Below are 27,994 nucleotides of genomic sequence, written 5' to 3' on the forward strand. Positions count from 1 at the left end.
TTGTATTTTGTATAATAAGATTGGCAAAAGCTTCGTTTTTAAGCATAACAATGATCATTAAACACACTTCCAATGCAGTAAAAGCATACCTGGATGAGCCTGGACTTCAACAGAGCAAAAGACAGCCAACATCCAAAGAAGAGCTTTGAATGTCCTTCAAGAAGCCTGGAGAACTATTCCTGAAGATGACTTAAAGAAATGATAACAAAGCTTAGCTAAGAGAGTTCAGACTGTGTTGAAGAATAAAGGCTGTCATTACCAAATATTCACTTTCAAGCTTGTTAGAATCATAGACTATTTGTTTTGTACTGTATTTATATTTATATACTGTATTTTCATTCATGTGTGCATGTTTCTATGAATTGCTACGCCTAGTTCCCATTTTTCTACCAACATATAAATAAATTAAGGATGTCTCAAGACTTTTGAACTGCACTTCACCCTAAAATTGGACTGTGTTACAGAAGAGGAGCTATAAAGCAATTCCTTCTTTTGGATGCTCATATTAAATATGGCCAAAGTTTCACATAATGAGATCAGCGAATGCGTAAGCAATCCCCGCGAGCCAAAAGCTCAGACTTCAGGCTCCTCTAGACTCGATTTAGTCCGACAAGTCATTACCACCCTGCTACACAGAGAGCAGATATCCTCAATACATTCATCTCAGGCACACAACTCTGTCTCTGAGCACAGCAGCACCATCCAGCTGCCTCTGTTTGCACGGGGCAGTCCATCAGAAGAAACTTGACATGAGGGAAGGGTGGCCCTTAAAGTGAGAGCAGCTGAAAGCAGAGCAGTGCCTGAACTCTGAGTCATGCAAAGCTAATCCAGCAGAGTGAGAACCAAAAGTCTGGAGGTAAAAAAGAGCAGCATACTGTCTTAATATTTCAAGACACTGGCCCAGTTGCTGTTCTTGTTCATGAATGATTTTTGAAGAAGAAAGCTAGTAACCACTTCTTAAAGAGTGTTAAAAAAACAAACCTCAGGAGGAAATAATGAAGGAAATTTTTTGCTTTGATTTCATTGAAGTCATCTGAGGCTTATGTTCGCTCTACTGGCGGTCATGCAGTGCAGTGTTTCCTTCTGGCTCGAGGCCTCTGCCTTCAGCATTTTGCTCTTCCTGCTGTCTTTGCACTCTGCTGCCTGACAACAGCAGGCGCTCTCCATCCCAGCAGCTTACACGCCATCACGGCACTGAGGACTACACCAACGCTTCCCCCACCCTCCACCCCAACTACACTCCTTTCCCCTTTTTTTTTAACTCCACTGATGCAAAAACACAGTCTCTCCTTAACGGCTTAGCTCTCCTTTCACTCACTTTTGACGCCGCCTTTATTCTGCACAGCCGCCGATGCTGTTTATCCCTCCAAAGCAACACTGAAAACAGGTCACATGCATTGTGTCTTTATTATAAATGTGCTGCAGAAGTATAATATTCCAAGTGTCAGCTTATCTTTGCAATTTGAAACTTCCATCATCATACATTACAAAAAATAAATAAATAAACAAAAAGAAAACAGAACATGCCAATAACCACAAAGATCATAGAAGCCTGGTGGGAATACAGTGGCTGTCTGGAGGGTATCCAACAGCTTCAGCGCCTACATCAGATCTTAATTACGTAAAGGTAACTCATATCCACTGGAGGATTAGCACAATATCTGCAGAGTACATCAACTGTAGATTACAATCAGTAAATTTACATTGTTAACAAAGGGGGGTGGGGATGGGGTGTATATATATGCCGCAGTTGTCTCGACAGAAAACTATCTGCAGGGCCAGAACTCATGATGAGACCCTTGAAGTCGCGGCATTGGAAAATCTGGGACACAGCAAAATAAAGTTTTTAATCACTTTATCGATTAAATCACAGTGAAAACCACAAGTAGATAAAGATTAGAGGTTAGCGAAGGATACACAGGAGATATTAGAACAACGATAACAAACCCGGCTTTTAAAATGATGTTCTTCACACTAAAATGCTACGACACTGCTACTTCAGAGCCCCCACCCATGTCTGATCTAGTGTTTCACAAACACCTACAACGAAAAGGTGCTGACTCATCCAGGTGGGACTCAACTACGGAGGGTATTTTTTTTCTTTTTCTTTTTTTTTAAGTATAATATAAGAACAATCTGTCTGCTTTCAAAGCTCGGGCTACCTGAGGCTACAGCCGCATCTTTGACTAAACAATCACAAGCTATTTAATTTGTTAACCAAATAGTGATGCCCGCACTGCCTTACAGCTGCCGCTCCGCTGCGGCGCAGCACTTCCAGAGTTTCAAAATCAATCCCTTACAAAGATTATCAAAAGACAGATGGTGCGGCATCACTGACTTCCCTGTAAAGTCTGTGTGTTTTGTTTTGTTTAAGCTTTAATCACTACAGCGTGACTTTTTCCCTCCTTTCTCCAGCTCACAGTGGTTGCAGGTGTCGAGCAGATACACAGTATAGTTGCACAGAGCAAAAGCACATCTCGATGCTTCCCTCCACATCAACTGGTGAGAAGTGAGGTCTTTGCAAAGCAAGAAACTTTTTTTTTTATCCCCTTGCTCTAAATTCTTTTATTTGGCACATATTTCCTCCTCGCTGTGTCGACTGTGCCTCCGTAATCCCCTTTTCCGTTTTAGCACCCACGGCTTGGTAAGCCCCGCTTTCATCCTCCTTTTAGTCGGCCCGTACGCTCAAACACAAGATATCATGGAGTCATTTTGAGCCACGGAGCAAGAGACAGTCTGAAACAAGAGGACATAACTGGGATTCAAAGGGTTTCCTCTCTGCTGCGCGTGTGAGTTCATGTGCGCAACACAAAATCCCGGAGCCTCTCTGTGCGTTTGAGGGGGATTTAACCAGAGAGGTCATTTTTTGTTGGGAAGTTGAGAGGCGATCCCTCCGCTGCGCTCTAGTCCACCAGTTTGGAGGCTTGTGATGAGATCTCTTCAAGAGTTCGAGTGTCTCTGTGTTGGAAATCATTCCAAACGTGTTGGCCGGAATACGAAGGGACTGATTAAAGTCTGTCTGTTCCCTTCTCTCCAATCTAACGTCCCATGGACCCCTCCCCTCACACCCTCCCCAGATTTAGAGTAGCAGCATTTGCATATTTTATTCTCTTCCATTAGCAAAGAAGAAAAGAAAAGAAAACAGGGGGGCAGGAGGGGGATTTATATCGATTACAGAAATATAAGTAAGCGCTGTATATCGCGGGGAGGTGGGGGGCAAGGGGGTGTGGGGCACATTTGTCACACATCCAGGTAATGACTAGGCAGGTAAAGATGGTGGTGCAGGTGCGGGGCCAGACGGTCTGTTGCCTTATCCGGTTTCATCCTGGGATGAAACTCAGGGTTTCACATTTACTAAAAAAAGAAAAGGAAGCGTATTAGTCAGAGCTTTATATTCTGCAACTTCATATGGATGTATAAACTTTCACAGACCACAGAGGACAGTTACATAATGAGAGAAGAAGAAAAAACAAAGATTGCCAAATCCCAGCGCTCTTCAACTCAAGTTGAAGTTGAGTCTACAGTTGTTCTTCCAGTCATTGAGCTAATTAGCACATCTCTTGGCTTAATAAGACCCACAAGGCTGCAAATGGGCACGCTCAGAAATAAAGCAGAAATAAGTGTAATCTGAAGTGAAAAGGCATGATTGAGAATGACTAAACTGCACGTGTCTAAATGTAGAAGAACAGCAAAACAAAAAATAAGACAGAGGCTGGTCCCTTTCTTTGCGAGTCACTGAAATAATCACTGATCTGTTATCAGAATCCTTTTTATTTGCAAACGTACAATAAAAAGCACATTTGTCCAGCTCCCGAGCCGGTCAGCAGCTCACGAGCTGGGCATACAGTGGTTATACATGTGGTACAGAATCAACAAGGCTTCACATTTTGTACAAGCAGAGAGGGCAAGGCGTGAAAACAAGACAGTGGACTACACACGTCACTCTACAGATACACACACGGCAAAACCGAGGCATGCGGTCGGTTACAGCTGTAGGCCACCCGTGCAAACATGGAGGAACATGTCAGAAAATGTAGATCTGCGTCTGCTTCGGGAGGGCTTAATATGTTCTGATCTCTGTGCAGCGGCGACATGGTTTCTAAAGGCTAAAGTGCTGCAGTGTACAAAGCCACGTGCAGGCGTTGGGGCTAGCGCTCTACTGTGCAAACACAGATAGTAATAATATCAGTGATTAAGGTCAGACTGTGCCAACAGAGCTGAATATATTATGCTAGTATGATGGGATAAACGGTGACAACAGCAGGTTGTGGAAGCTGCGACACATCCTTCAGTAATTCACGAGACGAGACGAGAGTTCGCAGGAAAGAAGCGGCTCAGCAACACAGGAGGTTAAAAAGGAGAGGTTAGGGGGGGTTTAAAGGTCAGATTTGGGACACTCACTGGCCAGGTTGACAATGCAGGCGATGATAATGATCGTCCCTCCTACTAGTGAGACCATGGAGAGCATCTTGGCCACGCGTCCCAGACGCACGGCGCCGTCCAGATTTCCCTGCTCCAGACTGTTCTTGGACTGAGGGAGAAGACCAAAGCGTCTGTTAGCATCAGCGTGATTAAAAAGAATAAACTCCAAAAACCAAACACACACACACAAATCCTGCTCTCACCATGATGGAGTAGACAAATCCAACAATGTTGATGGGCCAGACTGGGCAGAAGCAGGCCAGCACGGAGAGGAGGAGGTAGTCTTTGACTTTGGAGCGGTCCAATGGTGGGTTGGTGGCGATGCTGGAGTGGCGAGAAAGCGACGGCCTGGGCGAGAAGGCTGTGTAGCCGATGGAGCTCGCCCTGCTCCCCTTCCTGGTCTTGCCGTGATGAGGGTAAGAGATGGAGTGCTGCCTTCTGGGAGGAGAGGAGACGACTGGAGAGGTGCTCTTCTCCTCGGACACTGAGTGGATCCCGTTACCTGCGTGTGAAGGATGAAGAGGACAAAGAGGTAAAACGCCAGTGCTCGCACGCCTCCCGTGCTCTCCCGGGAGTTCATCCACGCGCAGGAATTTGACTTTCCCCCAGCGAGCTGACTAAGCAGCTGCCCGACCCTGCCTCCCTCCCCACCCGCTGCCTCGCTATGAGGTCAAACTCAAGTCACTCACCGTTCTTCAGCTTCTCGTTGATGACTATGACGAGCTCTCCTTTGGATTTGCTGCGGGTGGGCCTGGTGCCAGCCGGGCTGCTGCTGCAGCTGTGGATGAGCTCTTCGCCTCTGACTGGCAGGCACAGCTCAGAGACAGGGGCCTGGCTCGACAGGGAGCCGTCTTGGTCCAGAAGCGATGGTTGTTCTTCCACAGGCCAAAGGCCGGGGGCGGGCATCATGTTCACAGCCATGCTGACAGAAAGAGAAGCCCGTGTTCGTGGTCCGGTCCTGCACGTCTGTAGTTACACCTGGGGCCAGAAAGTGGTTTTAAACACATTCATAAACAAAAACTGTTCCTTACCATCTGCTTAGGGATTGTGCAAAAATCACTGAAGTGGGGAAGAGGGCAGACAGATGGAGCCAGAGATAAATCTTTTCTTCTATTTAAACTATTTTTTAATCAAATATTTAGACCAATTTTTGCTATTGGAGGACAGCAAAATAATAGCAAGTCTATAGATGTTGAGTTCTTGGTCACAGTCTCAACCCAACAGAAAGCAGCTATAGGAAAGTAGGGCATAGTATGAAATGAGCCACAAATGACCTAAAAGTGATTAAACGGTGCCTTCATGGTTGGGTTGTTTGCCTACAGTTTATTTAGTAAAACTCTACTTGTTTGAATCAGTTTGCAGATGCTGGGGAGCAGCGCTGCCTCCCTGAAATGAAATATTTATATGGCTGGCAGGGGATTTCTAACTAGCAGTTTTCATACAGCCCATAAACACATCCCGTTTCAGCAGATTTCAGAGTGGATGTGGGCTCAATATCACCCATAAGCCTCTTTATAATCCCCTTTTGAACGTCAGATGACATCTCACGTTTGATCACTGCTCACAGCTGCTGAGGGATGGATGAGCAAAACACAGCGAACTGTAAATAGGCCTCCAAGACTCGCTTTCTCAGGTAACAAAAAGCAGGTCAACAAAAAGGAGGAGCGGAAAAAAAACAGGTATGGCAGATGGAGACGGCTTTCCTGCCTCGGTCTCCGTGCAGGTGTGTACATAGCTTTATTTCACCGTGTGTACACAACCGCTCACCGACATATGGTGGCCGGTTTTGCCGGACGCAGAACAATAGCTAGAGGACACAGCGGTAAAAAGGCTGAGGACAAAGGGGGGGGGAGAAAACTCGGATAGAGGCCAACAGGGAGGGAGGGAGGCTGCTCGTTAATTAGCCTGCCGCTGATGGGTTGGATTCAGTGGATGTGCGCTGCTAAACTGCACCGATAAGCAGGAAAAACACATGCACTGGATTCACAGGAAATGACTGGAATACATAAACAGCCATTTGTGTATCTCGCACCCATCAATCCATCAAAGGGAAAACTGTAATCAAACTGACCTTTGTTTCCGTCCCTTTCTTTTTTAATCCAGCGCTTGCCTCGTCGTCATCACGTCGCTGGATTGTGCATCGTGGTAACCTCACTCCCAGGTGGGAAAAAACACAAACCTGTCAGAGGTGACCAAACATCTCCAGAGCGCAGATGGTTTCTAGACGTGCTCCGTTTAAAAGCCCGATCATATGATTTATGTCCAGTGAAAGCTGAGGGAGGGAAAAAACAGAAAGCGGTGGGGCTGGTGTAGCCTTGCGCCAGCGCAGTGAGCTGGGATGGATGGAGTCTCCTGGATATCAGGGTGGTTCAGAGAGGAGGGGTGTGTGTGCGTGTAACGAAAAGTGAAATCAACCAGAGTACGTGCTGCGCGAGGAAGAGAAAAGGTGTGTGTGTGAGATGTGCTGTAGGGGGCGGTGGTTTATAGCATCCACCTACCGCCGGTGTTAAACTGTGACCTGCTGTCTGTGCGATGCTAATTAGCCTAATTATGTGTTCACACAAAGAAACCGTGATACGGCGGTGGAGCGTCAGCTCGCATAGATCAGGGTAGGAGACACTGGAGCTCAGGCGAAGGTGACCATAACATTTATTTACCGACGTCAAATAAATACACAAGCATCCAATAACGTGATATGGGAGGTTTATTAAAAAAGGACACGCCACCAGCTGGACACAGCAGACATTACATAAACACGATGACAACAAGCATTTAAAAAAAAAAAAAAAAAAAAAAAAAAAAAATATGGGTGGCTTCAGATAAAAAGTAAAGTATGTACATGACTTGTATTAAAAAAGAAGAAAAAAATCATTTCCCCATGGCACTCACGATGTTTGCCTGCAAATAGAAGAAAAGAACAATGAATACAAACCAAGAGAAGCAGAATATCAATCAGATGCTCAGTTATGGAAGGATTATATTTATTTTGGTTAATATTAGGAGCAGGTTTTGTAACCAAACCTGATTTTTATTTAATGTTTAACACATTAATAAAGTCTAATGAAGTTGGCATTGAACCTAGCTCGCCACAGGGAGTGTGCAAAATTAAAGCAAAATCACTGAAACAGAATGCAGTACAATAATCGCCATCTAAATTATCCCATTTTAATAATTGATGAGGACAGAATTGTAAAGCACAGTAAAACTCCATTAGTTGCATAGCCTTACTGTCAGTAATACTTTATTACTACAATCAAAGCGTCTGCTGCTAAGCTAAAAGGGATCATACTCAAGTTTTAGCAGGTTTGTCAACCCCTGCTACCTCAAAATCAGCTAATGGGAATGCTTTTATTTTGGAGGGTTTTAGAGGTGCTTCTAAGAACCTGAAGCAACCCACCAAAAAGCAGAGTGGCAGAAGATAACCACTTACAATGACAGCAAGAACCTAGCTTACCTTCATGAAGGAGGAAAATCTCTTTTCCGTCATCCCCTCAACTTGTATCAGGTCTTCCACCTGCAGAATAGCAATCATATAGTCTGTGCATGCATTTATATTATAGAAGCCACAGTAAATAAGGTTTGTTTTCCAACCTTTGCGAAGTGACCGTGGATCTCCCTCCAGCCCAGAATGAGCTTCGCCTTCTTGTCACCGATCTGCTGCAGACTTTTCAGCTCTTTGAGGCAGCCTGTGTTCAGAATTTGCAGGATTTTCTGCTTGGACTGATCCACCATCGACTGGTCAAGCTGGGACTCCCAAGCACTCTTTGTGTTGTTCTCTTTACCACCTGGTGACTGATAGGACAAGAAAAGAAATATAAATGCACAGATATACAACCAAGCCGTTAAAACATTTTTGCTATCAGACAACACAAGCAATCTACTTTAAATCTGAACGTCTCTCCACTGGTTGGGAGAGGAAGGCAATTTTAACCAAACAAATTTGAGACCCTTTCTGCATCTGTCGAGTCAGATAAACACACTGAAGCTAATGCACGTTGTCAGCTTGTATCTGATGCTTGCAACTCTGCAGATGTGTCAAGTTAAGCACAGCACAGTCAAGGCTCGGTTGCTGACCTCAATCAGGTCTGAACACGTCTCCTCTTTCTTCTTGATGCATACAGACTGCTTTTTGACCACAAGAAGCTGCTGAAGGGGCTGGCGCTGGGACACTGAGGGGCAGGAAACAGGAAGACATTGCATTAGGACAGGATCTAAGACAAATATTCTTATTGCATATAAAAAAAACAAACCAACAACTGCATTTTAAAATGAAAGTCAAATTTTTATCACTTGAACCATTTTAAAGAAAAATGCATGTAGGAGGCACTAAGAAAAGTTCTCTGGCTCTCTCAGTGTTGCTGAGGGTTGTAAAAATAATTCTCTCTCATCATCATTTGATACCTTCTCTGGCTCCAGTATTGTAGATTGAGCTTTTGCATCACATTGCAGCCCATCAATAGCCGCAGTGAATCAACATGACAGTATTAGCGAGTCACTAATCTTTAGTGAAGCACTCAAATAAAGAATTTAGTGAGTCCTCAGTCAAGGTCAGCAGTGTGTGATACCTCTATAGTCTTTAACACTGTAGTCATTTCTTCATGAGGCAAACAATCTATGGAAATTCACTTAGTTACAGTACGATCATCTGCTCTAGGATTTCTAACAGACCTTGCAGCGGTTGGACCACAGCCTGCTGTTTATTGGGTTTTGTGGCATCTGACTGTTTTCTCCGCAGGGCAGTTGTCTTGTTCTCGAAGTCGGGCTCTTGTCCTGTAATCGACTTTTCTCCAGCCAACTGACTGAATAGCATGGCCTTGCTCTCAAGCTCCCTCTGCTTCTCTTTGAGCTCCTGCACAAAACAACAACAACAACAAAAACAAAGAAGCATAACAAAAGAGACCAAGTACAGCAATTAAATATTGACTGGGCAGAAAAGGGGGGCCAACGTTACAGCCTTTCCAACTTGATATTTCCATGTATGCATGCATGAAGATGTCAATTTATAAAAAGGGACAGCAGATGATGATTTGTATCTCTCCCATAGTAATCCCACAAAGCCCAGGTGTTGCTAGTGGGACTGTTGCAAGAGAGAATTAGTTTCAGCACCAGCTACCAAATCCTGGCCTACTGCTCAGAGACCACGACCTGCTTAAGATGCTGTCTCACTGTCCTCTCGATACCACTGCTTAGAGCAACTCTAAACTAAACAGAGCATTCTTCAAGTCAGCCATGTGGACAGACTAGGTGTGCATTTTCACCTTGATCTCTTTAAGCATGGCCAGTCTCTCTTTGTCCTGGGAGCTCATCGTTCTCTTCTCCAAAGCTATTAGTCTATCCATCAGTGACTGGTCTGATGAACTAAAGGGGCAGACAAACAAATCCTATTAGACAAAAAGGCTGAAAAACAGGGCAGACAGTACGATTTGAAACAAGTCAGGTATCAAAAAGTCATGTTTACAGGATTCCAGACAGACCTACACACAACAGCATCTTTCTCCGTCACAAAGCCTTTCACGTCAGTCAGACATCATAATACAAACCAAACAAATAATCAGTCTGTGTGGTCTATAACCTGTGGTTACGTGTAGAGGGTGAGGCATCGTGTTCGGATTTCTTCTCCTCTTTATGCTTCTTCTTCTGTGGCTCAGTGCCAGACCCCCCTGTCTCTCGTTCCTCTCTGGACCGCTTCACTGGAGACGACGGCAGATGGAAAATTAACAGTTTAGTATTCAGTGCAGTGTAGCAACGGTGTCAGTGGGGGCTCTCTAGAGTGTAAAGCAACTCAGACAAAAATGGCACAGCATCAGTCAAAGCTGCATTGCAGTGCTTGAATTAAAGCCAGCCGCAGCAGGTAAACATGATGAACATCTTTGAGAGAGTGCAGTAGGAAAGACAACATCAGAACGGCAAAAATGCAAGTGGAGCACCAGTTTTACAAAAAACAAAAAAGACAAACATCCATCTGACCCAGAGACAGCCGTTTACTGTTAGTCACCATCCTCTCGGATGTGACATGGGTGCCCCCTGTTGGCCTTTGGCTCTTCCTGTTTCCCAATAAAATGCCTTTTTATACTCTAGTGGCCCCTAACTGAAAAAAGTGAGTGCTTTTCTCACCTGGCAGCACAGCCACAGTTTCGCAGGTGAAGGGCTTGTTCACAATGAGCTTGGATTTGGCCGCAAAGTTGAGTGCACTGAAGGTGTCAAAATAATATTTGTACTCTGGTGCAATATTGGTGATCATGACGGAGTGTGCCGAGCCCCCCAGAGAGTCCTGCAGAAGCCGTGTTAGTTTACTGTCCCTGTACGGCACGCGCACCAAAGTGCCCGAGTTTAGAGAGTCAACAACTTTGCTGAGTGTGAAGAGAGACAGGTTGATGGCACCACTCTCCTTCAGGCGGATGCCCTGGTTGCCGGTGCGGCGGTTGTCCTCTGAGCCAGCCAAATCGACCAAGTACAGTTTGCCTGTCTGTTGTCTGTGGGGAAGTTGCTGCTGAGTCCGTACAACCTGTATCATTGCAGAGATTAAGAATGGAAAAGCAGCAGTGACACAGAAGTCAGGCAGGAAAAACGAGGAGGTGGTGAAGAGTCATGGGGTGAAAGGAGAAAAAAAAAATTAGAGGATTACATTTTATGAAAACATGACAACAAAGGGAAAAAACAAAGAATAAATGAAGAAAAAGGACAGCAGATAATGGTTTGTGTTTCTCTCCCATAGTAATCCCAGGAAGCACAGAAGTTGCTAGTGGGACTGTTGCAAGAGAGAATTGATTTCAGCACCAGCTACCAAATCCTGGCCTACTGCTCAGAGACCACGACCTGCTTAAGATGCTGTCTGGCTGTCCATTTGACACTAACAAATAAAACAGTTCAATAAACTACACCAAGATCATCAAACCTTAATGAGAAGGATAGCGTGGCTGCGGCTGGAACGCTGGTTTAGCTTAGTAGAAGCTGTAGTACGGTTGAGCGTCGCCGGGACAAAGTGTTTGTCAAAATCTGCGAATTTGCTAATGTTCATGTGTGTCAGGCCAGGGATAAGGATGTTCTTGTCTTTGTCCTCTCTGATGGGTAAATCCTGGGAGTTTGGCGACAGAAGATCAAGCACCTGAGAAAGGACCAGAACAACAAGAATAAGAAAGCGGTAATTGATGAATGATGCACACTAAAAGAAAAAAGGTACATTTAGAAGGTCAGAGGCCATGCAGTGGAAAATGTAGTTAGAAGGTTTTTCAGTAAATTCAAGAAGACTGGAGGCTAAAAAGCTGTGCGCGCCCCCTTGTTTTATTAAATCATGCTGAGGTCCAGTGACCTGAAACTGAAAGGGTAGGCTGAAAATGTTTTCACACATGAAATTTTAAGTCAACCGATTCAAATATTTTCCACATTTGTTCATTTTGACAGGTAGCGCAACAGGAAATAAATCTGCTTCAAAAGGCTTCATACTACGACATGTGTATGATGTATGATGGTGTCTACAAAAGGGAACTGCATGAATACAGCAGGTAAGAGCTGTCCAATCTGACAATGCACTGAGTTTTTATTAGAGAGCTGGCAGGTTGAAGGCTGGCTAACATCCTATCCGACTGCATCAGATATCTGCATTCTCACATACAGCTCTGCTGGGTGGGGCCAAGGCTACCCTGCACGTGCCAAAACATCTTAATTTGGAATACACCATCTGCATAATAATACTGTTGGCTTAAATTTGCAGAATTAAGGGAGTCAGCTTTTGGTCAACATAAAATCTTCTAAGGGTATTAATAACATTTCTAGAGAAGTGTCCATTGGAAACGGAAATATTTCCACTTTTAAAATGAACATAAAGGCAATTTTATTTTCAATACAGGGTTTTAATCAGGGCTGAAAAAAAGATTGACCACACTATAATGATTTTCTGTTTTATACAACAGAGTTTCGCTTCCTAAGGTGACATAACAGGGAATTTCATAGAGTTCTGTCAATTAAGGTAACCAAGATTCAATACCTGAGCTGTTTAGAGACATTTGAAACAATTTTACAACCTTTGGAACAAGTAAGTACCAAAGGTTCATTTGATCCATTTAAATCTAGAAAAGAAAAAAAAAAAAAAGGAACACAACCACCACAAATCCCCCCAGCTCTCTATAATGCTATAAAATGCAGAAACACACTTCTTAAGAGCAAAGACAATGTTTTCTAACACCTCAACTTGAATGACCACCAGCTGCTTTACTTTGCTTAATCATGAACAGAAAGCCAGAAATAACCGCACGCTCTTTCTACTTAAACCATTCATACCTTCTCATTGTAAATTTCCAAATACGACATGCCAATGCTATAGTCCCATCCATCACTCGCATCCTTGGCTTTCACCAGCTTGAAGACCTCACGAACAGCTCGGGGAATCACACCTGGCTGCTCTGAACTCCCCAGCATGGTGTGGGTCTTACCTGTGAAAGAGGATGCAAAAGCCTAGAGTTAGAAAAGGGTGTCTTTGGGGAGCCAAAATATCTATAAACAAAATCATTGTGACCTCTCACAAGTCTTAACAGCTTAATTTATTAATGCATGTGCACAGCTAATATACACGTTTCTTGAAACCCTGTAGACTGTGCTTCAACATACCAGCTCCTGTTGGCCCATAAGCAAACACACTGGCATTCTGTCCGTTCAAGATGTGCGGCAGAATGGGCTTCACTGATGAGAGGAAAACTTCTTGCTGCGTCGTTTGTTCACCATGAAAAACGTCGAAGCTAAAACAATAACAACAACCACAGCTCTCTTAATATTTAAAGCTAGACAATCACTGAAATCTTTACCGATATGCATATATACATAACAGATTATTAGGAAGGCACTGACTGGTATTTAACAGTTTCTGTGGCGTTCCTCCAGTTGATTATCTCCAGGTTTTGAGAGTCCAGGCCTCTTACACACGGTCCCTCGCTTTTCTCATCTTCTTTGTTCATATACGGTCGCAGACGAACAGCTACGCGGACCCTGGATGTCTTCTTGTTTCCTCCATCTGATACCGCCACACGCGTCGCCATTATTGCGCTTCCAAAAAGAAAGGCCCGAATAAAGTTTAATAATAAACTAACTAGTTAGCCACGAACGTGCTTGAAAATGACAGTTTGTGTATAACAGCACTGCATTAAAACGCATGGCATTCAAATGAAACCTCTCCTGATAAGCTGTGTTTCCTTACTGACGAAAGCCTCTCTCGGCTAATAACAAGCTAAAGCTGGATAGCTCAGTCATAACTTCTCCAAAGAACGGATGCTTCTCGACTGGCTAATAATAGTCACAAAGCCAAAGCCTGCTATATGCTTACCGATATTATTTGAGAATGTCTGAGACAAGCCACACCTTTGTTATGCCCTAAATTTTCCTTCCAGCAACATTTCGGACGCTTGGTTTTAACAATGGCGACCGCGTCCCTTAAAAACTTGAGCGACTAACCGAACACTTTTTCAAATGCAGAGCGCAGAAACCGGAAGCGGCCGTAAACCAATCAGAATTTTATTTTTTTGAACCAATCAGAACTCGCACAAATACTGGCGCCTGTTTTACGTCATGCGTCCATATTAATGTGATTTGTGGCTTTTCTGATTACATTTGTCAGGTTTACGCTACACAAACGTACATATACGTACGTTTTAAAAACAACAAGAACAACATGAACAGAAAAGCAAAGGAAGCTAATACAAATTTCGCTCTGTCCGCCCGGAGACCTGCTCGCGCTTGCGCAGTGTGCAGGAAGTCGCGTCGAGCGTAGATCTCCAAACCATTCCCCTCTACTGCTGGAGTGTCCGCTCGCAGTGAGTATGGATTATCCACATGACGTTGTATCAGCGGTGAGGTGAAGCTCCCCCGCCCCGGCAGTGCAGAGGCTCAGGCAGATCCCTACAGCCAAAATGGCGCAATGTTTACGTCTGTGCATAAGCGTTTGTTATACTTAGTGACTCTCATGGGGAGTTTTTACTGGAAAAGTATTTGACTCAACGTTTTAATCGCTTTCACAGCAGCACCGATCCGGAAGAAGCCGTTAATGACGATTTAAGGCACGTATGTTATTAGCAGATTAACTACTGTTTAAGAAATAGCTGGCGGTTAGGCCTGACGTTAGCTAGCCGCTTGTTTTAGTTGACTGTACGTTCACTTATCCTTTAACAAAAGTAAACAGCTACGGCGAAAAGTTATAGCCTCTAAAAAAATCCTCTTATCCCACACAGTTGTGTATACCCGAAGTTAGTTTCAGCTGCACTAAAATGTTTTCTAGATCTAAATGGCAGGCTTCTGTTCAGCAGATCTGTTGCGAGAAACTTCACCAGCAGGAAGCATGCAAGCTGAGGCCACAGACACCTCACTGAAAGAGGGCATAGAGGTTCTGAACATGAAGGACTCAGAGGAAGCTGCTGAGGGCAAAGAGGACGAGGACAGCACGAAGCAACCGGATACGGAGATGGCAGAGGAGGACGACGCAACAGCCAAGGAGGATACAGGTACAGTACACGCGTAAAGATACATGCATGGGCAGGTGTAGTGAAAGGACGCACAGTAGACAGGAAGTTTCATTATCAGGGTAAAAGTCTTCAGTGTGGACAAGCATGTCCTGTACAGGTAACTAGTGTGAGTCTGAAGTATCAGCAAGGACAAATATCCGCCCATTTTCTTAAATGCTTATTCACCCAGGGTCTGGTGTGGGTGTGGTGCTGGAGTTGGCATTAGTGTGGTACACCCTGCGCCAGTTCTTTGTATGTAAGTTAAAAAGAAAAAGCAAACAGACTGCTGGGACTAGATATAAGCTGATGTTTCTGTTTTTAACTGTAATATTTGCTTATATTGGTATATAGACTGCAGTCAACTGGATTTATGATGGGGGATGTATATTTAAATGTATATTTAAAATACAGAAATCAAGTATCTTTGTGACCCTGCGTCATTATACCTAGATTATCCAATCTAGAGCACTTAACAAAAAAACCTAGTCATCCAAATTGTTTTTCAGAGTTAAAAGACAGCAATAAAATGCAAAAACCATCTATTAAAGAAAACAAAAATCAATACAAAATATTAATATTAGAATCAATCCAATTGTGAACTTTAAGAAAGTTGGAGGTCTTTTAATTAAAAAAAAATATATATATATAAGTTAAAAAATGGTTTCTATGAAACTATTCAGTAAAGCCACTATTGCTCAGTAACTGATCCAGCCTTCATTAGAAAAGTCTGTGCCCTGATGTACTTGATCACTTCAAGTCTTTTGGCTTTTGTATCACTTGCTGCAGAGACTATATTACACACGAGAGAAATGTTAGCTCCTGCTATCAATAAATGTCACCACTGATTTTCAAATAGTTTTGTTATTAGCACCCCGATGCCCATCAGTGGGTGTGATGTTGATGTTTTGTTGACATATCAGTCCGTCCCTACGTAGAGCTTGTCACAGAGAAGTCAAAGCAGTGTGTCTGAAAGATGTTTAAATTGGACCTATTATGTGTATTGCTTTCTGTCATACATACAGTACTTTTTGCAGTGCTGATTGCTCCTATTAAACATGGCTAAACCTTCACATATTGAGGTCAGTGTATGTACAAGTAATCCCCTTCAAAAGTCCAGCCTACAAACTACACATGGATCTGTCAGTGGAAGCCAGTATTCCTTATGTGGTTGCCTCACACATCAGCAACACGGACCTGCAGTTCAGACCCTCTGAGGGGCAGCCAATCAGAACAAAAGCATGTAGCTCTAAATTGAAGGCGGGGAGCTACATCAAAGCCCAGTATAGGGTTAATCCACAATAAAATGTCGCTTCATTATTGTTTTTAAAAGAGATTTTAAACTGACTGCGTACGTTTTTTTTCTCAGATGGGAACACAGATGCAGTGGGAGGAGAGGCGGAGCAGGATGAATCTCAGGCAGACACAGGGGTGGAGGCTGAAGATGGAAAACAGAAAGCCGAAGAGGCGGACGGTGACTGGGAGCTTCCGTACAGCGACGAGGAAATGGAGGACCCCAAAAACTGGATGCCTCCTCCCGCAGAGATCAAAAGACTCTATGAGCTCCTCGCTAAAGGAGATATGCTGGAATTGAACTTTGTGCCCCTTCCTAGAAGGCCCCCCACGCCTGAACAGACCTCTTCGCCCGAAAGAGACGAAGAGGAGGAGGCAGCCAAGGAACGGGAGAGGCAGGAGAGGGAACGCAAGTCAGTGTTGCTTTTCTTTTTGGTCATTTCAGGATTAAGGAGTTTGGTTCGAGTGCTTTTGGTTGGTCATGTTTCGTTTTGTTTTTTCAGGCCTCCAACTCCAACTGAGTTTGACTTTGATGAGGAGCAAATGCAAACGACTCCAAAAAATGCCTTCCTAAGCCGGCGCAGGACTCCTGGTATGTCACAATCAATTATTTGTGTTGTCTCTTTATAATCTGGACTTTTTTGTCTTTTATTTAATAATGATTTCTGCCTGTTGTCTCCCAGGATCTTCTGCCCGCTCCTCTGTTAAAAGGGAAGCTCGGCTGGACAAAGTATTGTCAGACATGAAGCGCCACCGCAAGATTGAGGAGCACATCATGCGCACAGGAAGAGATCTCTTCAAGAGTGACAAGAAGCTGGAGGAAGCCCTTTCTCCAAACAGCCAGAGGGAGCGGGAGAAGGAGAGGGAACGGGACAGCAACCCCAACACCATCTTCTCACCACGACAGAGGAGATACTGATGGTTTCTTTTGAGACAAGGACTTGCCCAAAGGCATCTAAAGCCAAGCATTTCCCTGAGGCTTTCTAAAAAACTTGAATTTTTTTTAATGTAACAAGTTTTGTATGTTTTATGTGTTTTGTATGATGGCAATAAAAATTTTAACCCTGGAGGACGTCCCTCACCTGTTGTACTCTGAGCGTACTGACAGTTTATTTCAATCTGTGGCTAAATGAATATGATGATATCGTTATGATTCTAAATTATATAATAAAGCTACTTTTGTCTGCTCCCTTGTCACAGGTGGTGGCCACAGTGGGTAGCTCTGCTTTGATTTGAGTTTTATGCAGGGTATAATATAATGTACCTGAAAACACTATTTAATGAGGATTGCGTTACAAAGTAATTTAACTGATGGAGTCACTTTGATCTTATGAAACTTGTGTTTTTGGCCGTAATGCAAGAATTCATATACTAAATGAAACAACTGGTGACAAAGGTATTTCTCCCATATTGGTTTCTCTTCACTGGCTTTCTTTTTAAATCCAGAATCAAATTTTAAATAATTCTCCTCACATACAAGCTCTTAAATAATCAGGCCCTTTAAAGACCTTATAGTACTGTGTCACCCTAATAGAGCCCTTTAGTTTCAGACTGCGGGCTTACTGTGGTTTCCAGTAAAAAGTAGAATGGGAGGCAGAGTCTTCAGCTTTCAGGTCCCTCTTCTGTGGAAACCGGCTCCCAGTTTGGATTCAGGAGATAGACACCCACTCTACTTTTAAGATCAGACTTTAGCCTTTCCTTTTTGATAAATATAAGGTGACATTGAATAATCCTGTAGTTACACTGCACTAAGCCTAGGCTGCTGGAGGATTGGGTGGGTCATGGGGCCCACTGAGTGTTCTTCACCCTCTCTGTGGATACACCTCTCTGCATTTAATATTAATCTGGCTCTCTTCCACACTGTGTCTTTGTCCCGTTTCCCTCCCCTCACCCTCAACCAGTTGTGGTGGATGTCTGCCCCTCCCGAGCCTTGTTGTGCCTGAGGTTTCTTCCTGTTTGATGGGAGTTTTTCCTTCCCACTGTCCCCAAGTGCTTAAAAGGGGGGTCCTATTATTGTAGGGTCTTTACCCTACAATGTAAAGCACCTTAAGGTGATTGTTGTTGTGATTTGGCGCTAACAATAAATATGAGGTGCTAACTCTGCAGGCTAATGTTGTAAGTACAAAGAAATTTAAAGCATTTCATTTCAATTAAAATATGACTGAAGTGCCGATTTTTAGCTTTAATTTTGAGGCTCTACAAATATTTTGCTTTGACAAAAGTAATTGAACAAACTAATATAACTTTAAACATAAGGACTATTTTTAGTACTTGATGAAAATTGTTTGCAGTCAATGAAGTCCTGAAGTCTACAACTCATGGACATCACCGAATGCTGCGTGTCCTCCCTCTAAGTCCTCTGCTGCAGCCACCTTCAGTTGCTTGCTTGTCTCTTTGTCATCAGTTTTGTCTTACCAAACTCCAAAGCATGCTCTTTTGCATTGAAATCAAACTCTTGGGTTGCTTTTGCAGTTTGCTTTGGATCATTATTCATTAGCACCTATCAATTATGGAGTATTTAGCTGAATCTGAGCAGAGCACAGCGCTGCACACTTCACAAATCATCCTTCTACTCCTGTCAGCAGTCACATCATCAACACCAGAGACCAGGTTCAATTAGCAGACATGCTAAGCTGTTCCTTATCTTCTTCATACTTTTCTCTTCCCATATTTTAGTACACATTCATTTTTGGAGCTCACATTGCCAGTTCCACTGAACAGTCTCCAATTTCAATTTCAGCACTTGGTATCAGCTCCACATCTCTTGCTTGAAACATTTGTCATGAAATAACATGAGAACACGCCTCATCTGGACATCAAAACTATGTCTGAGACTCTGAAAATGAGGACGTTTGTAGAAAAATGGTTGCAATTCCAAAACCTTTAATGCGAAATGTTTGCATTAATAAAGCTGCAAGTCTGCACTTCAATTACATCTGGACTGTTTGATTTAAACTACTAAACGACTAATATTATAGATGTTATTAGGGCGTAGAATTTAAAGAAAAATGCATAAATCTGCTTCATGTGGTCTCATTAATAATTTGATACCTCTGTATATTTGAGAAAATAAGACATTTGATTACAACAGTTTTGTTTTTTTCCAAGGGTAGCTGCACAGGCAGAGACTACCCTCACTGACCCTCACTAACCTCTGATGCAAACCCAGTCATTTTGTTTTATAAACAGGCCCCAAATATGAAAGAAACGTCTCAGTTCAGAAAACAGCTTCAAGGGTTACTCTGAGTAGGCCTTCAGGGGGTAAAGAAAGCTGTAAGTACAGAGCTGCAGTGGTGACAATGAATAAACATTTCAAAATCACACAACTTCACTGATTGTGGAACTCTCTACTGGCTCATTCCTACCTAGTGATGGAGCTACACAATCAGTCTGATTTTAAAAAGTACTAAAAGCTTTAAAAAAAAAAAAAAAAGAGTCGAGACAGGTTCAGGACAGAGAAGTATATTTTAGCTAAGATTGAGTAACAATACAGCCTTCACATAAGGCTCAGAAGCATAGAGTATAATATGTATGCATAAATATGCATTCAAAACCACAAACCAAATAAATAAATAAATAATAAATACTTACAAATAAATAACAAGCATTTCGTGGAATATACAGTACATCAGTTGAAATGTTTTGAGTATTGTCAAGAAGCAGTACCTTATGAAGTCATGGAACAGGGGAATGGATATTCTGTGTTCAACATGCCCATGGCTCTCCAGATGCTTTGGCACACACTTCCCTGTCTTTGATGGTTTTTAAGCTGTCTGAGTTTTTTGTTTTTTCCTGTTTTGTTTCCTTGACCCATTTCCAGAAAAGTGTAGCTACTTAAAACAAACATGAAATCATACAAAACAAGCTTGTTTGTTCGAAGAAGGTTCATAGAACCAGTGGCTCAAATGATTGGAACATTTCATACAGGGCTGAAAGGCTTAACTCACAGACTTAACAGCAAAAAAAGTAACAAATGTGCTTCCTTGTCTTTGTTGTTCCCCTTCAAACTTTGACATTACGAGACCCCCTGACAGAGCTAGAAACACTCAAACATCACAGATCCCTTTGTGAAATATTCCTGCAAAGTAATTGGTGCTGTTGTACAACACCAAACAATTAAAAGTAACCATCTTATATGTAAAAAAAAAATTAATAATAATAATAATAATAGTGATGAAAAGGAATCTACACAATCTTTATCTACACTGAAACGAGGACCACTGTGGAAATATCTGAGGGTAGTTTGCGTTCACTAAGCTGCAAGACTGTGAAATGTTTCCGTCTTAACGTCGAACTGTCAAAAATGTCGGATGCAGAAGTCGGACAAAGCCTAAGAAAATAAATAAACACTGACCTAATACTGACATGGAATGACTTTTTCTTCTTTTTTAAAACATCTGCTATGTACAACCATCACATTTTTCTGTCCGAGGGAAAGCCTCTTCCTTCTTTCTTGAGAGTAAAAAATAATAATATTTTAAAAAACTAAAACATAAAGAAACAGCAAAGAATCAGGGGGAGGGGAGCAGGAGGGAGGGATAAGGCAGCAGAATACAGTCGTATGAGATTATCTCCGTTCTAAAGATGAGTCAGTCTGCAGGTCGGTTACATTTTTGTTAGAGTGACAGTGACTACATAGAGGATACAGATAATAAACACTAACAAGTCAAAATACTGTTTAGCTGGGATTTTTTTTTCTTTTTTGAAGGTCTTCTTCATTACTAAACTGAATTAGGCCTTCCATCTACAGCGAACATACTAACATACAATATAATACATTCCTATTTTCCTGCTCTTCCAGGAGGCAGAGAGGACTGAATTTGATCTACGTGAGGGGAAACGGCCACCTATGCTTGCTGTACATCCAGGCAACTTCCTCTCTAGTCAGTGCATGTTCCTGTCTGTCACAGTGCCCGAAGACATCTTAAATACTGAGCGCGCCAACACTTCCTTTATGTTTCCTACAAACTAAGAGGCTGAAGTACTTGAAGGCTAGCCGCTGAAGCGTTTAACTGTTTTGCTGGCTACAAGCACTTCAGCACAATCTGAGGCCACCGTCTCAGCTCGTTTCAAGTCTTGCTTTCCTCCTTGCAGCGTTCCTTCCTTTACATACTCATTGGTACATTCGCCTTCTTTCCCTCCCCCGCCCCCAGCCTCCCCTCCACACCGCTCCTCTCAGTGCGTGGCCAGCTCGGGCTCTGTGGGGAGCGTGCTGTAGCCGTTGGCGGGCTGGGGCAGAGCGTTGCCATCCCTCTGGAGCTCCTTAGCGGCGGCGGCGGTCGGGTGCGGCCTCTGCGAGCGGGAGGTGCCCGTGAACAGTCGCAGGGCGCCTCTGCAAATGAGGGAGAACCAGTAGAGCTGGGGCGCCATAAGCAGAGCAGCGCCGAGGTTACAGTGCCAGGGCACCGTCAGCGGAACCATGTGGAAGGGAATGGATGCGTACCTGGACCCAAAACGGGGAGGAGACAAAAAAAGAATTGCAGGGTTGTAAAACGTGTGCTCACAAACCTTTCTAGTGGCTGTGCAAGTCACTGACCCGAGTTCAGCCAGACAGCAGAACAGAGATGGAAAGAAAGACATACCTTCCGTAGACGTAGTAGAGGTAAGGGAAGAGTAGGACTCGACAGATGAAAAAAGTGATCAGCATAAGAGCCCCATTCACTTTGTGCAGGAGAGTGTGCTGCTGTTTGTACTGAGAGCGGGAATAAAAAGAGAGAGGGAGAAAGAAAAGCAAGCGGTACAGTTTGGTGAAAGCCACCGATGTTAATCTTTGACTGTAATACTGTTAATTCTAATATTGTTATATTTGTTAATGCTATCTAAACAAGACGAGGTGGAAAGCACAGTGTAATGCTCCTGGCTGGACACTGGTTGGTTCCTACAGGAAAGGTGGGAGGGCAGGGAGATGCTGCAGCAGCCCCTTTTTACACCCTCATTAGCTTAAAGCTTTATCTTGAACCTGTTTTCGTGAGATAACACAGAGCACAAACACACATCTGCCTAAGAGGTTTTTCCTCGTGCCCATTCACTAATCTCACATGCTAGAATTACATGGCATCCCATCAATAAGAACCCTTTTGTATTACATAGGTTTTTTTTTTAGTTATTTCTTTAAGCAGGGAGGTCTAAGGACACAGCTTTTGCTGTTTATCAAACTGCCATGTGCACTGTGAATGGGAGAGCCAGGGTGCTAAGTGATAAAGGGTAGAAGGACATGCAGATAGTGTATCTGCTGAACATCCAGTGTAAATCTAGGGGCTATGTTCAGAGACAAACAGCTGTGGGAGCCTCACTTTGGAGTACAAGCAGACACTGAAACACACAGACCTAAAAACAAATACAGGGGGGACGTGCAACTCCAGCAGCGGACTGTGTTACCAATTAAAGACTGATGTTTCTGACAGAGCTGTTCATGTAAGACGCAGCTGACAGGAGCCGCTGGGCATGAACAAGCTGCATGCTGGGAATGGCTGGAAATATACTCTCCGATGAATTAAAAAAGGGAGAAGGAAAAAAAAAAACAGTAGAGAGTGCAGGAGAACTTTAGTGTGACACATGCACATGCAAAAAAAATTAAAATAAAAATGCACTTCAGTCTTCCTACAGGCTGAAATCAGATGCTTACCTGGATGAGTATTTTTCCTAAGCAGACAGATGGAGTGCTGAGCTCAGCCATGAACATTATGCCCTGGAAATAATCGCCCTTTCCTTGTCGCCAAAACTAGGGAGAGAGGGAAAAGAAGGCTGATTATTTGTCTAGACTGCTTTGTTCCTTTGTGGACTTGTTAGTACATCTGCAATAAAAATACCCCTTCTCTGGAAGTGAACATTTAGCTAGTCAACTGAAATAGTTTGAAGACTTAATTGCTACTCTGTCAGACAAATGTGGACGGCTTTTTAATGCCTCTAGAAGCTGAACAGTGAACACGCTGCAGAACAGTGAATAACTTTAAATCTATTAAAACAAGGGCATAGTTTTAAAACCTGGAAAAAACGTACTGCTTAGTTTAGTTTGTTTATAAATGAGAGAAGAAGAATCAGAATTATCAGGTTCTTAGTTGGCACTGGGCTATTTTTCCTTGACTTAACAGTACATTAAATACAATATACACCATATAAATTGCTTTATGAGACAATGATTATTAAATTGGACTTATATCCTTTTTGTGCTACACAGTAAGTTTTGCTTTGGGAATAAAACGTGAAACACTTCTGCCACAAGTACACTGCACCTTTTCACAAGACTAAAATACCTGAGTGTGGGTAGATAATTCACTGCTATACTTTTCTTGCTTTGCTCAGATCCGTGCTCAACAGAAAGAGCAATGTATGACAGTTACCACAGAGACGGGGAAGCAGACGGTGACCATGACAACATGGTGCAGCACCATGAGGAACTCGCGACGCAAGTAGCTGGTCAGCGCCGAGCTCATGTGCTGGGGTGCCGCTGAGGCCTCCTCGTGCCCTTTGACCCGGAGCTTGTACCAGTAGCACATGAACATGGCGTAGATGTCGTACACAAAGTAGGGAACGGCGAACATGATGTAACTGCTCGTGAGCCAGTGCCTGGAAGCATAACAGGAGGGACACAGCTTCACTAACAGTCAGAACACAACTTCATTAATACTGCACTTGCCTGCCAAGTTGGAGCTAAGTACAATTAGCTATATAAACTATGACAACCCTTAATAAAACAAAGCTTGCCCCCTCTGCAATGAAAAAACTAACTGGAAAAACCCACCTAAAACATACAGATGAGAACAAAATTATTAGGCCCTCCCCCCTGTGACATTTAAAGTTTTTGTCAAAATCTTCGGCAAGGATTTGAGCTGTCACTTGAAAAAAGTATTATGTCAAAAACAAAAGAAAAACAAATGCTGATTCTCACAAAGCATGAGATGGATTGTAGTGTCAAAGAAGACAACCACTGGAACCCTGCACTGTGAGGTTCATATCAAGAAAAACTACATTTCTGCAGAAGAGAATCGTTCAAGCCAGATTGAAGTATGTTAATGATGACCTGGCACATCTTTGGCTCAGATGAGACAAAACTAGAGCTCTTTGGCCACAGAAATGCTGCTTTTGTTTAGAGAAAGAAGGGAGGGGCATACACCCCAAAGAACACAATCCATACATTGAAAAGTGGTGGAGGGAGTATTAGGTTGTGGGGCTCCTTCAGTGCATCTGGAACTGAGGATGTCCTTGAGGTGGAAGGAATCATAAAGGCGATATTTGATATCTGATGAATGATATGGGAAGATTTTGAAATAAAACTTCAAGCATTCAACAGTAAAACTAGGTCTGGGTCGTCCCTTTGTCGTCCAACATGACAACAACCAAAAACATATATCGCCCCGGTAAAGAACTAAGTGAACGCTGCTGACTGGCTTGCACAGAGCCATTACTTTAATCCCACTAAAGATCTGTAGGGCAAACTGAACACCAAGGTCCATGCTATAAGACCTTGCATCTGGAGGGGCTTGAGAGTTTCGCCAAAGAACAACTGCCTGGGATTTACACGAGACATGTGCAAGAAGAAACAACGACACGCTGTTATCCAGCAAAAAGGATACAGTATTGCCTTTTAGCAACAAAGTGAAAAGTGAAATCATTTAAGCATCCAAAGTAAAACTAGGATGTTTGGAAAAGCTGTGTTAAAAATTCCTTGTCCTGTTTGAGAACACTTGGAAAACACTTAAAAAAAAAATTTTTTTTAAAGGGCATTTCAATAGAGGGATTAATAACTCTGTCCTCATCTGTATGTAGAACATGAAAACCAGAGAGCCTATACATAGTCCAGACACAGACCTGGAAATGACCAATCATGATATCAAAGCCTGATCAAATGTGACAGAATATATTCCAGAAATGTATTCATACACTTACTGGTCCTCAATGATGTCTTCACAGGAAGAGGCAATGATGTAGCCTGCTGAGGAAGCCATGACTGCCTGAATTGAGGACACCAACCTGAAATGACAAGCATTCACTGTCTAGTTAACACATGTTAAAAATGTGCAAAATAACACAGCTCAAAGTACTTGTAAAAACATAATAGCTTCCACATTAATCTGACACACTTGTTACGCAAAAAAATAATAAAAAAAATAAGAGGTTTAGTCTAAAACAACCTTGATCGCACTGCAGTAAAAGCACCACTTTGCTATAATTTTAGAGGGCATGCTGTTGGCATAAAAGGTAAACAGAGTGAGGGTCGAGTTTCTAGATGGCATTTCTACATCTACTGCAAATAAGACAACACAGCAATTCAAAAGCATTTCAGAGGGGCTAACCTAGCTGATACAATCACTGCGTCCCCTTCGCTCCATCTCAGTCCTGGAATGGTCTTCAGGCATTGTTTGGACAGCAGGAAAAGGCCTGGAAAGAAAATAGAGCCAGCAGCTAGGATGGCCAGCATGTTCCCTGGCGATCTGTCGTTGAGGCAAAAAGTTCAGCAGGCAATCTGGTCCTTGAGATCCGTCGCTCTTTCACCTCTCTGAAAAACACGAGACATGACAGAGTGAATGAGGGCTCATACTGAGCGCGCTACAATTCCCTGGTGTAAGCATGTCGCAAATACTATTCTAGACTACCATTGGTGGGAATAGATTTTTCTACTGAAAGGCCAAAGAAGAGCTAAGATTCAGGTAAGGGAAGGGTGCACTGCACTGAATGCTGAGAGACTACACGGGGATAGGATGTCAGTGAGCAGACGCCTTTGTGCACCACCCGTTTTACCTATATGCATTTATATGCATATATATATACACACCTATACATATAAAAGCATGTGGTTTTACTATGCGGTTTTTACAGTTTGCACATAGTCGAGGAGCTGACTCATTAAAAGTTGAAGTCCATTAGCAAAATACGCATTGCGCTATTTTTAAAATCCCAAACGTCGAAAATATTGACATTGCATGTAATGCTACTGCTGCTCAAAGCTTCTGGCAGCACTGCTAGCCGAGGTTAACCTGTCTGGATAACCAGATACAGGTTACGCTTTTGATTCACATACAAATAAGCTATGCTGACAACATTGGCGACCCAGCCTAGTCTAGTCAGTTAACCTTTAATTTTTAAATTGGCCCAAGCTCTGACGGGATGCAGACTCAAGGAGCCCACGTGTCAAATTTACTTGTTCCTGAGCAAACGCTAACTTACGTTTTCTCTCCAAATTTAACAGCTAGTTAAGCTAACTAGCGGCAGAGTGGCAAGGCGAGTTAGCGGGATTTGCCGTTTTCTTCTCCCAAGTCCTAATAAGACAAAAACTGGGTCAGCCAGTATGCATGTATGCTCAGTGTACAAAACGATATAGCCAACATTATATGCCATCCCGCGGCAGGCAACAGCAACTGTCTGCACCCCTCAACCGCCCGCTAACAATGAGTACAAACGCTAGCTAGCGCTAGCTGTGGTACTTTAGTCACCACTGGCTTGGCAACCGACACCATCCATCAATCCACAACAACAGTTAGAGAGATACTAGCACCTCCACATAAATACTAATCGTCAACTGTGTCCCCGTCTGTGTTTTCTCGCTAATTCATGGACAAGACACGGTGGCGTTAAACTGTTTCGTTAGCTTGTTATTTGTTTGTAGCAGTAGCAGCGCAGCTAACAGACCCCGTTAAGCGCTAACCGTGGCTAGCGGATTGGAGTTTACACATGTCTAGAATAGAGGAAGAAATTGTTATGCAACATTTACACGGCGACTCTGCAGAGTCCAGTCAGCGGCCAGTCGAAAGTCGTTTCCTGTTGAAAGCGTTTAGAGGTATCCCGGGGGTCTCCGCCTCGATGATCCGCATGTTTATGTGACCACTTCAATGTTGAAGGGTAGCAGCAGCGAGCTAGCGCTAGCGTGCCTCAACTTAGATCAAAATCTGTATGAGGGCAGCTCACCGAGGGCATCGGTGGGAAGCATGCGACAGAAATAGCAGTATCTAATTAAACAGATGACAAAAGACAATGGCGCAGTCGGGTACAGGTGTCAGAGTGACTGTAGCTGGTCCAGTCGCTATGTCATCTCCTCTGTCTCGCCACAGCAGAGCAGAGATGCCGCTGCCTCCTCTCCTCTCTCAGCCTCCCAGATGCAACGTTGACTCAACACTGTTGGACTGCTGCGCCAGCTACTTTCCTACAGGTCCGGGCGGCAGCATCTCATGTCATGACGAGAAATTTGCACCAGTCACAGCACCGCATTTTGCAAATTGTTGTTTTCTGTGCACTGAAACGCTGAATGGATCCCACGTAGGGAAGCAATCTATTTCAGCTCGATTTTTAGTTTGCAAATATTCACTCTGCTTCTTTCAAAATCACAGACGTTTTATCTGTTTATATAAAACACTGAAAATGTGCACAAAGAATAAAGCCCCATTCTCTGTGGTACAGGCTACATCTTTGAACCGTAGTAGAGTCATTGTTTATAAGTGAACAGCAACAGCCAATAAATGTATCTCTTATCAGCCCTCAGCTGCACATAATCAGACATGCCTAGTGTCTTTACAGGGTCACGGCCCTGCCTGGCAGACCTTGGAAGCTTGCAGATAACGGGACAATTAATGCTACTTTGTTCAGGCTTGGCAGTGATATCCATGTCTAACACTACTCAGTTGGTGCTGGGTAGCAAATGTGTATATGTATGTGCAACACATGCACATGCCAGCTGTCGGTGTAAAACGCAAACATAAGCCAAGGTGAAATTCAAAAGCAATCTGCCATGAAGGTTATAAACATGAGTGACCTTCCTAACTAGGCTCGTGAAATTACTCTTTATATTTTGTGGTTTATTACAGATT

The 27,994-nt window shown here is 43.2% G+C and overlaps 4 protein-coding genes across 10 annotated transcripts; 1 reads left to right on the top strand and 3 right to left on the bottom strand.

The window, feature by feature from the left end:
• Positions 1–1,388: 1,388 nt before the first annotated feature.
• prrt2 (proline-rich transmembrane protein 2) lies at positions 1,389–7,000 on the bottom strand. Of its 2 annotated transcripts, XM_005947356.3 has the most exons (5): positions 6,494–7,000; positions 5,112–5,400; positions 4,626–4,924; positions 4,402–4,531; positions 1,389–3,354 (listed from the first exon to the last, which is right to left on the bottom strand). In XM_005947356.3, exons 2-5 carry the CDS (start codon positions 5,341–5,343, stop codon positions 3,338–3,340), a joined length of 678 nt encoding a protein of 225 aa, XP_005947418.1. In that variant the 5' UTR covers positions 5,344–5,400; positions 6,494–7,000; the 3' UTR covers positions 1,389–3,337. The 2 variants fall into 2 exon arrangements, with proteins under 2 accessions (XP_005947418.1, XP_014184720.1); XM_014329234.2 differs by lacking the exon at positions 1,389–3,354 and having other exon boundaries at positions 3,378–4,531.
• A 108-nt stretch (positions 7,001–7,108) lies between these two features.
• Positions 7,109–13,897, bottom strand: kif22 (kinesin family member 22). Of its 2 annotated transcripts, none has more exons than XM_014329232.2 (13): positions 13,771–13,897; positions 13,264–13,458; positions 13,027–13,154; positions 12,700–12,851; positions 11,318–11,527; positions 10,537–10,927; positions 9,995–10,112; positions 9,681–9,780; positions 9,091–9,271; positions 8,497–8,591; positions 8,014–8,214; positions 7,877–7,936; positions 7,109–7,320 (listed from the first exon to the last, which is right to left on the bottom strand). In XM_014329232.2, the coding sequence occupies exons 2-13, from the start codon at positions 13,449–13,451 to the stop codon at positions 7,291–7,293; spliced, it is 1,854 nt and encodes a 617-aa protein (XP_014184718.1). In that variant the 5' UTR covers positions 13,452–13,458; positions 13,771–13,897; the 3' UTR covers positions 7,109–7,290. The 2 variants fall into 2 exon arrangements, with proteins under 2 accessions (XP_014184718.1, XP_005947415.1); XM_005947353.3 differs by having other exon boundaries at positions 13,736–13,897.
• Positions 13,898–13,995: 98 nt separating this feature from the next.
• Positions 13,996–17,274, top strand: pagr1 (PAXIP1 associated glutamate-rich protein 1). 2 transcript variants are annotated; one of them, XM_005947355.2, is made up of 5 exons: positions 13,996–14,222; positions 14,712–14,906; positions 16,273–16,609; positions 16,700–16,788; positions 16,880–17,274. In XM_005947355.2, the coding sequence occupies exons 2-5, from the start codon at positions 14,744–14,746 to the stop codon at positions 17,113–17,115; spliced, it is 825 nt and encodes a 274-aa protein (XP_005947417.1). In that variant the 5' UTR covers positions 13,996–14,222; positions 14,712–14,743; the 3' UTR covers positions 17,116–17,274. The 2 variants fall into 2 exon arrangements, with proteins under 2 accessions (XP_005947417.1, XP_005947416.1); XM_005947354.3 differs by lacking the exon at positions 13,996–14,222 and adding an exon at positions 14,275–14,465.
• A 2,368-nt stretch (positions 17,275–19,642) lies between these two features.
• Positions 19,643–27,518, bottom strand: tlcd3bb (TLC domain containing 3Bb). 4 transcript variants are annotated; one of them, XM_005947351.3, is made up of 7 exons: positions 27,099–27,518; positions 25,490–25,692; positions 25,083–25,166; positions 23,537–23,762; positions 22,822–22,917; positions 21,779–21,888; positions 19,643–21,639 (listed from the first exon to the last, which is right to left on the bottom strand). In XM_005947351.3, exons 2-7 carry the CDS (start codon positions 25,612–25,614, stop codon positions 21,372–21,374), a joined length of 909 nt encoding a protein of 302 aa, XP_005947413.1. In that variant the 5' UTR covers positions 25,615–25,692; positions 27,099–27,518; the 3' UTR covers positions 19,643–21,371. The 4 variants fall into 4 exon arrangements, with proteins under 4 accessions (XP_005947413.1, XP_005947412.1, XP_042070063.1 ...); XM_005947350.3 differs by having other exon boundaries at positions 26,905–27,513; XM_042214129.1 differs by lacking the exon at positions 27,099–27,518 and adding an exon at positions 26,689–26,898.
• Between the last annotated feature and the right edge of the window lie 476 nt (positions 27,519–27,994).

The sequence above is a fragment of the Haplochromis burtoni genome, unplaced genomic scaffold (assembly GCF_018398535.1).
Source record: "Haplochromis burtoni strain Fernald_Lab_line unplaced genomic scaffold, NCSU_Asbu1 Contig_520, whole genome shotgun sequence".
NCBI lineage: Eukaryota > Metazoa > Chordata > Actinopteri > Cichliformes > Cichlidae > Haplochromis > Haplochromis burtoni.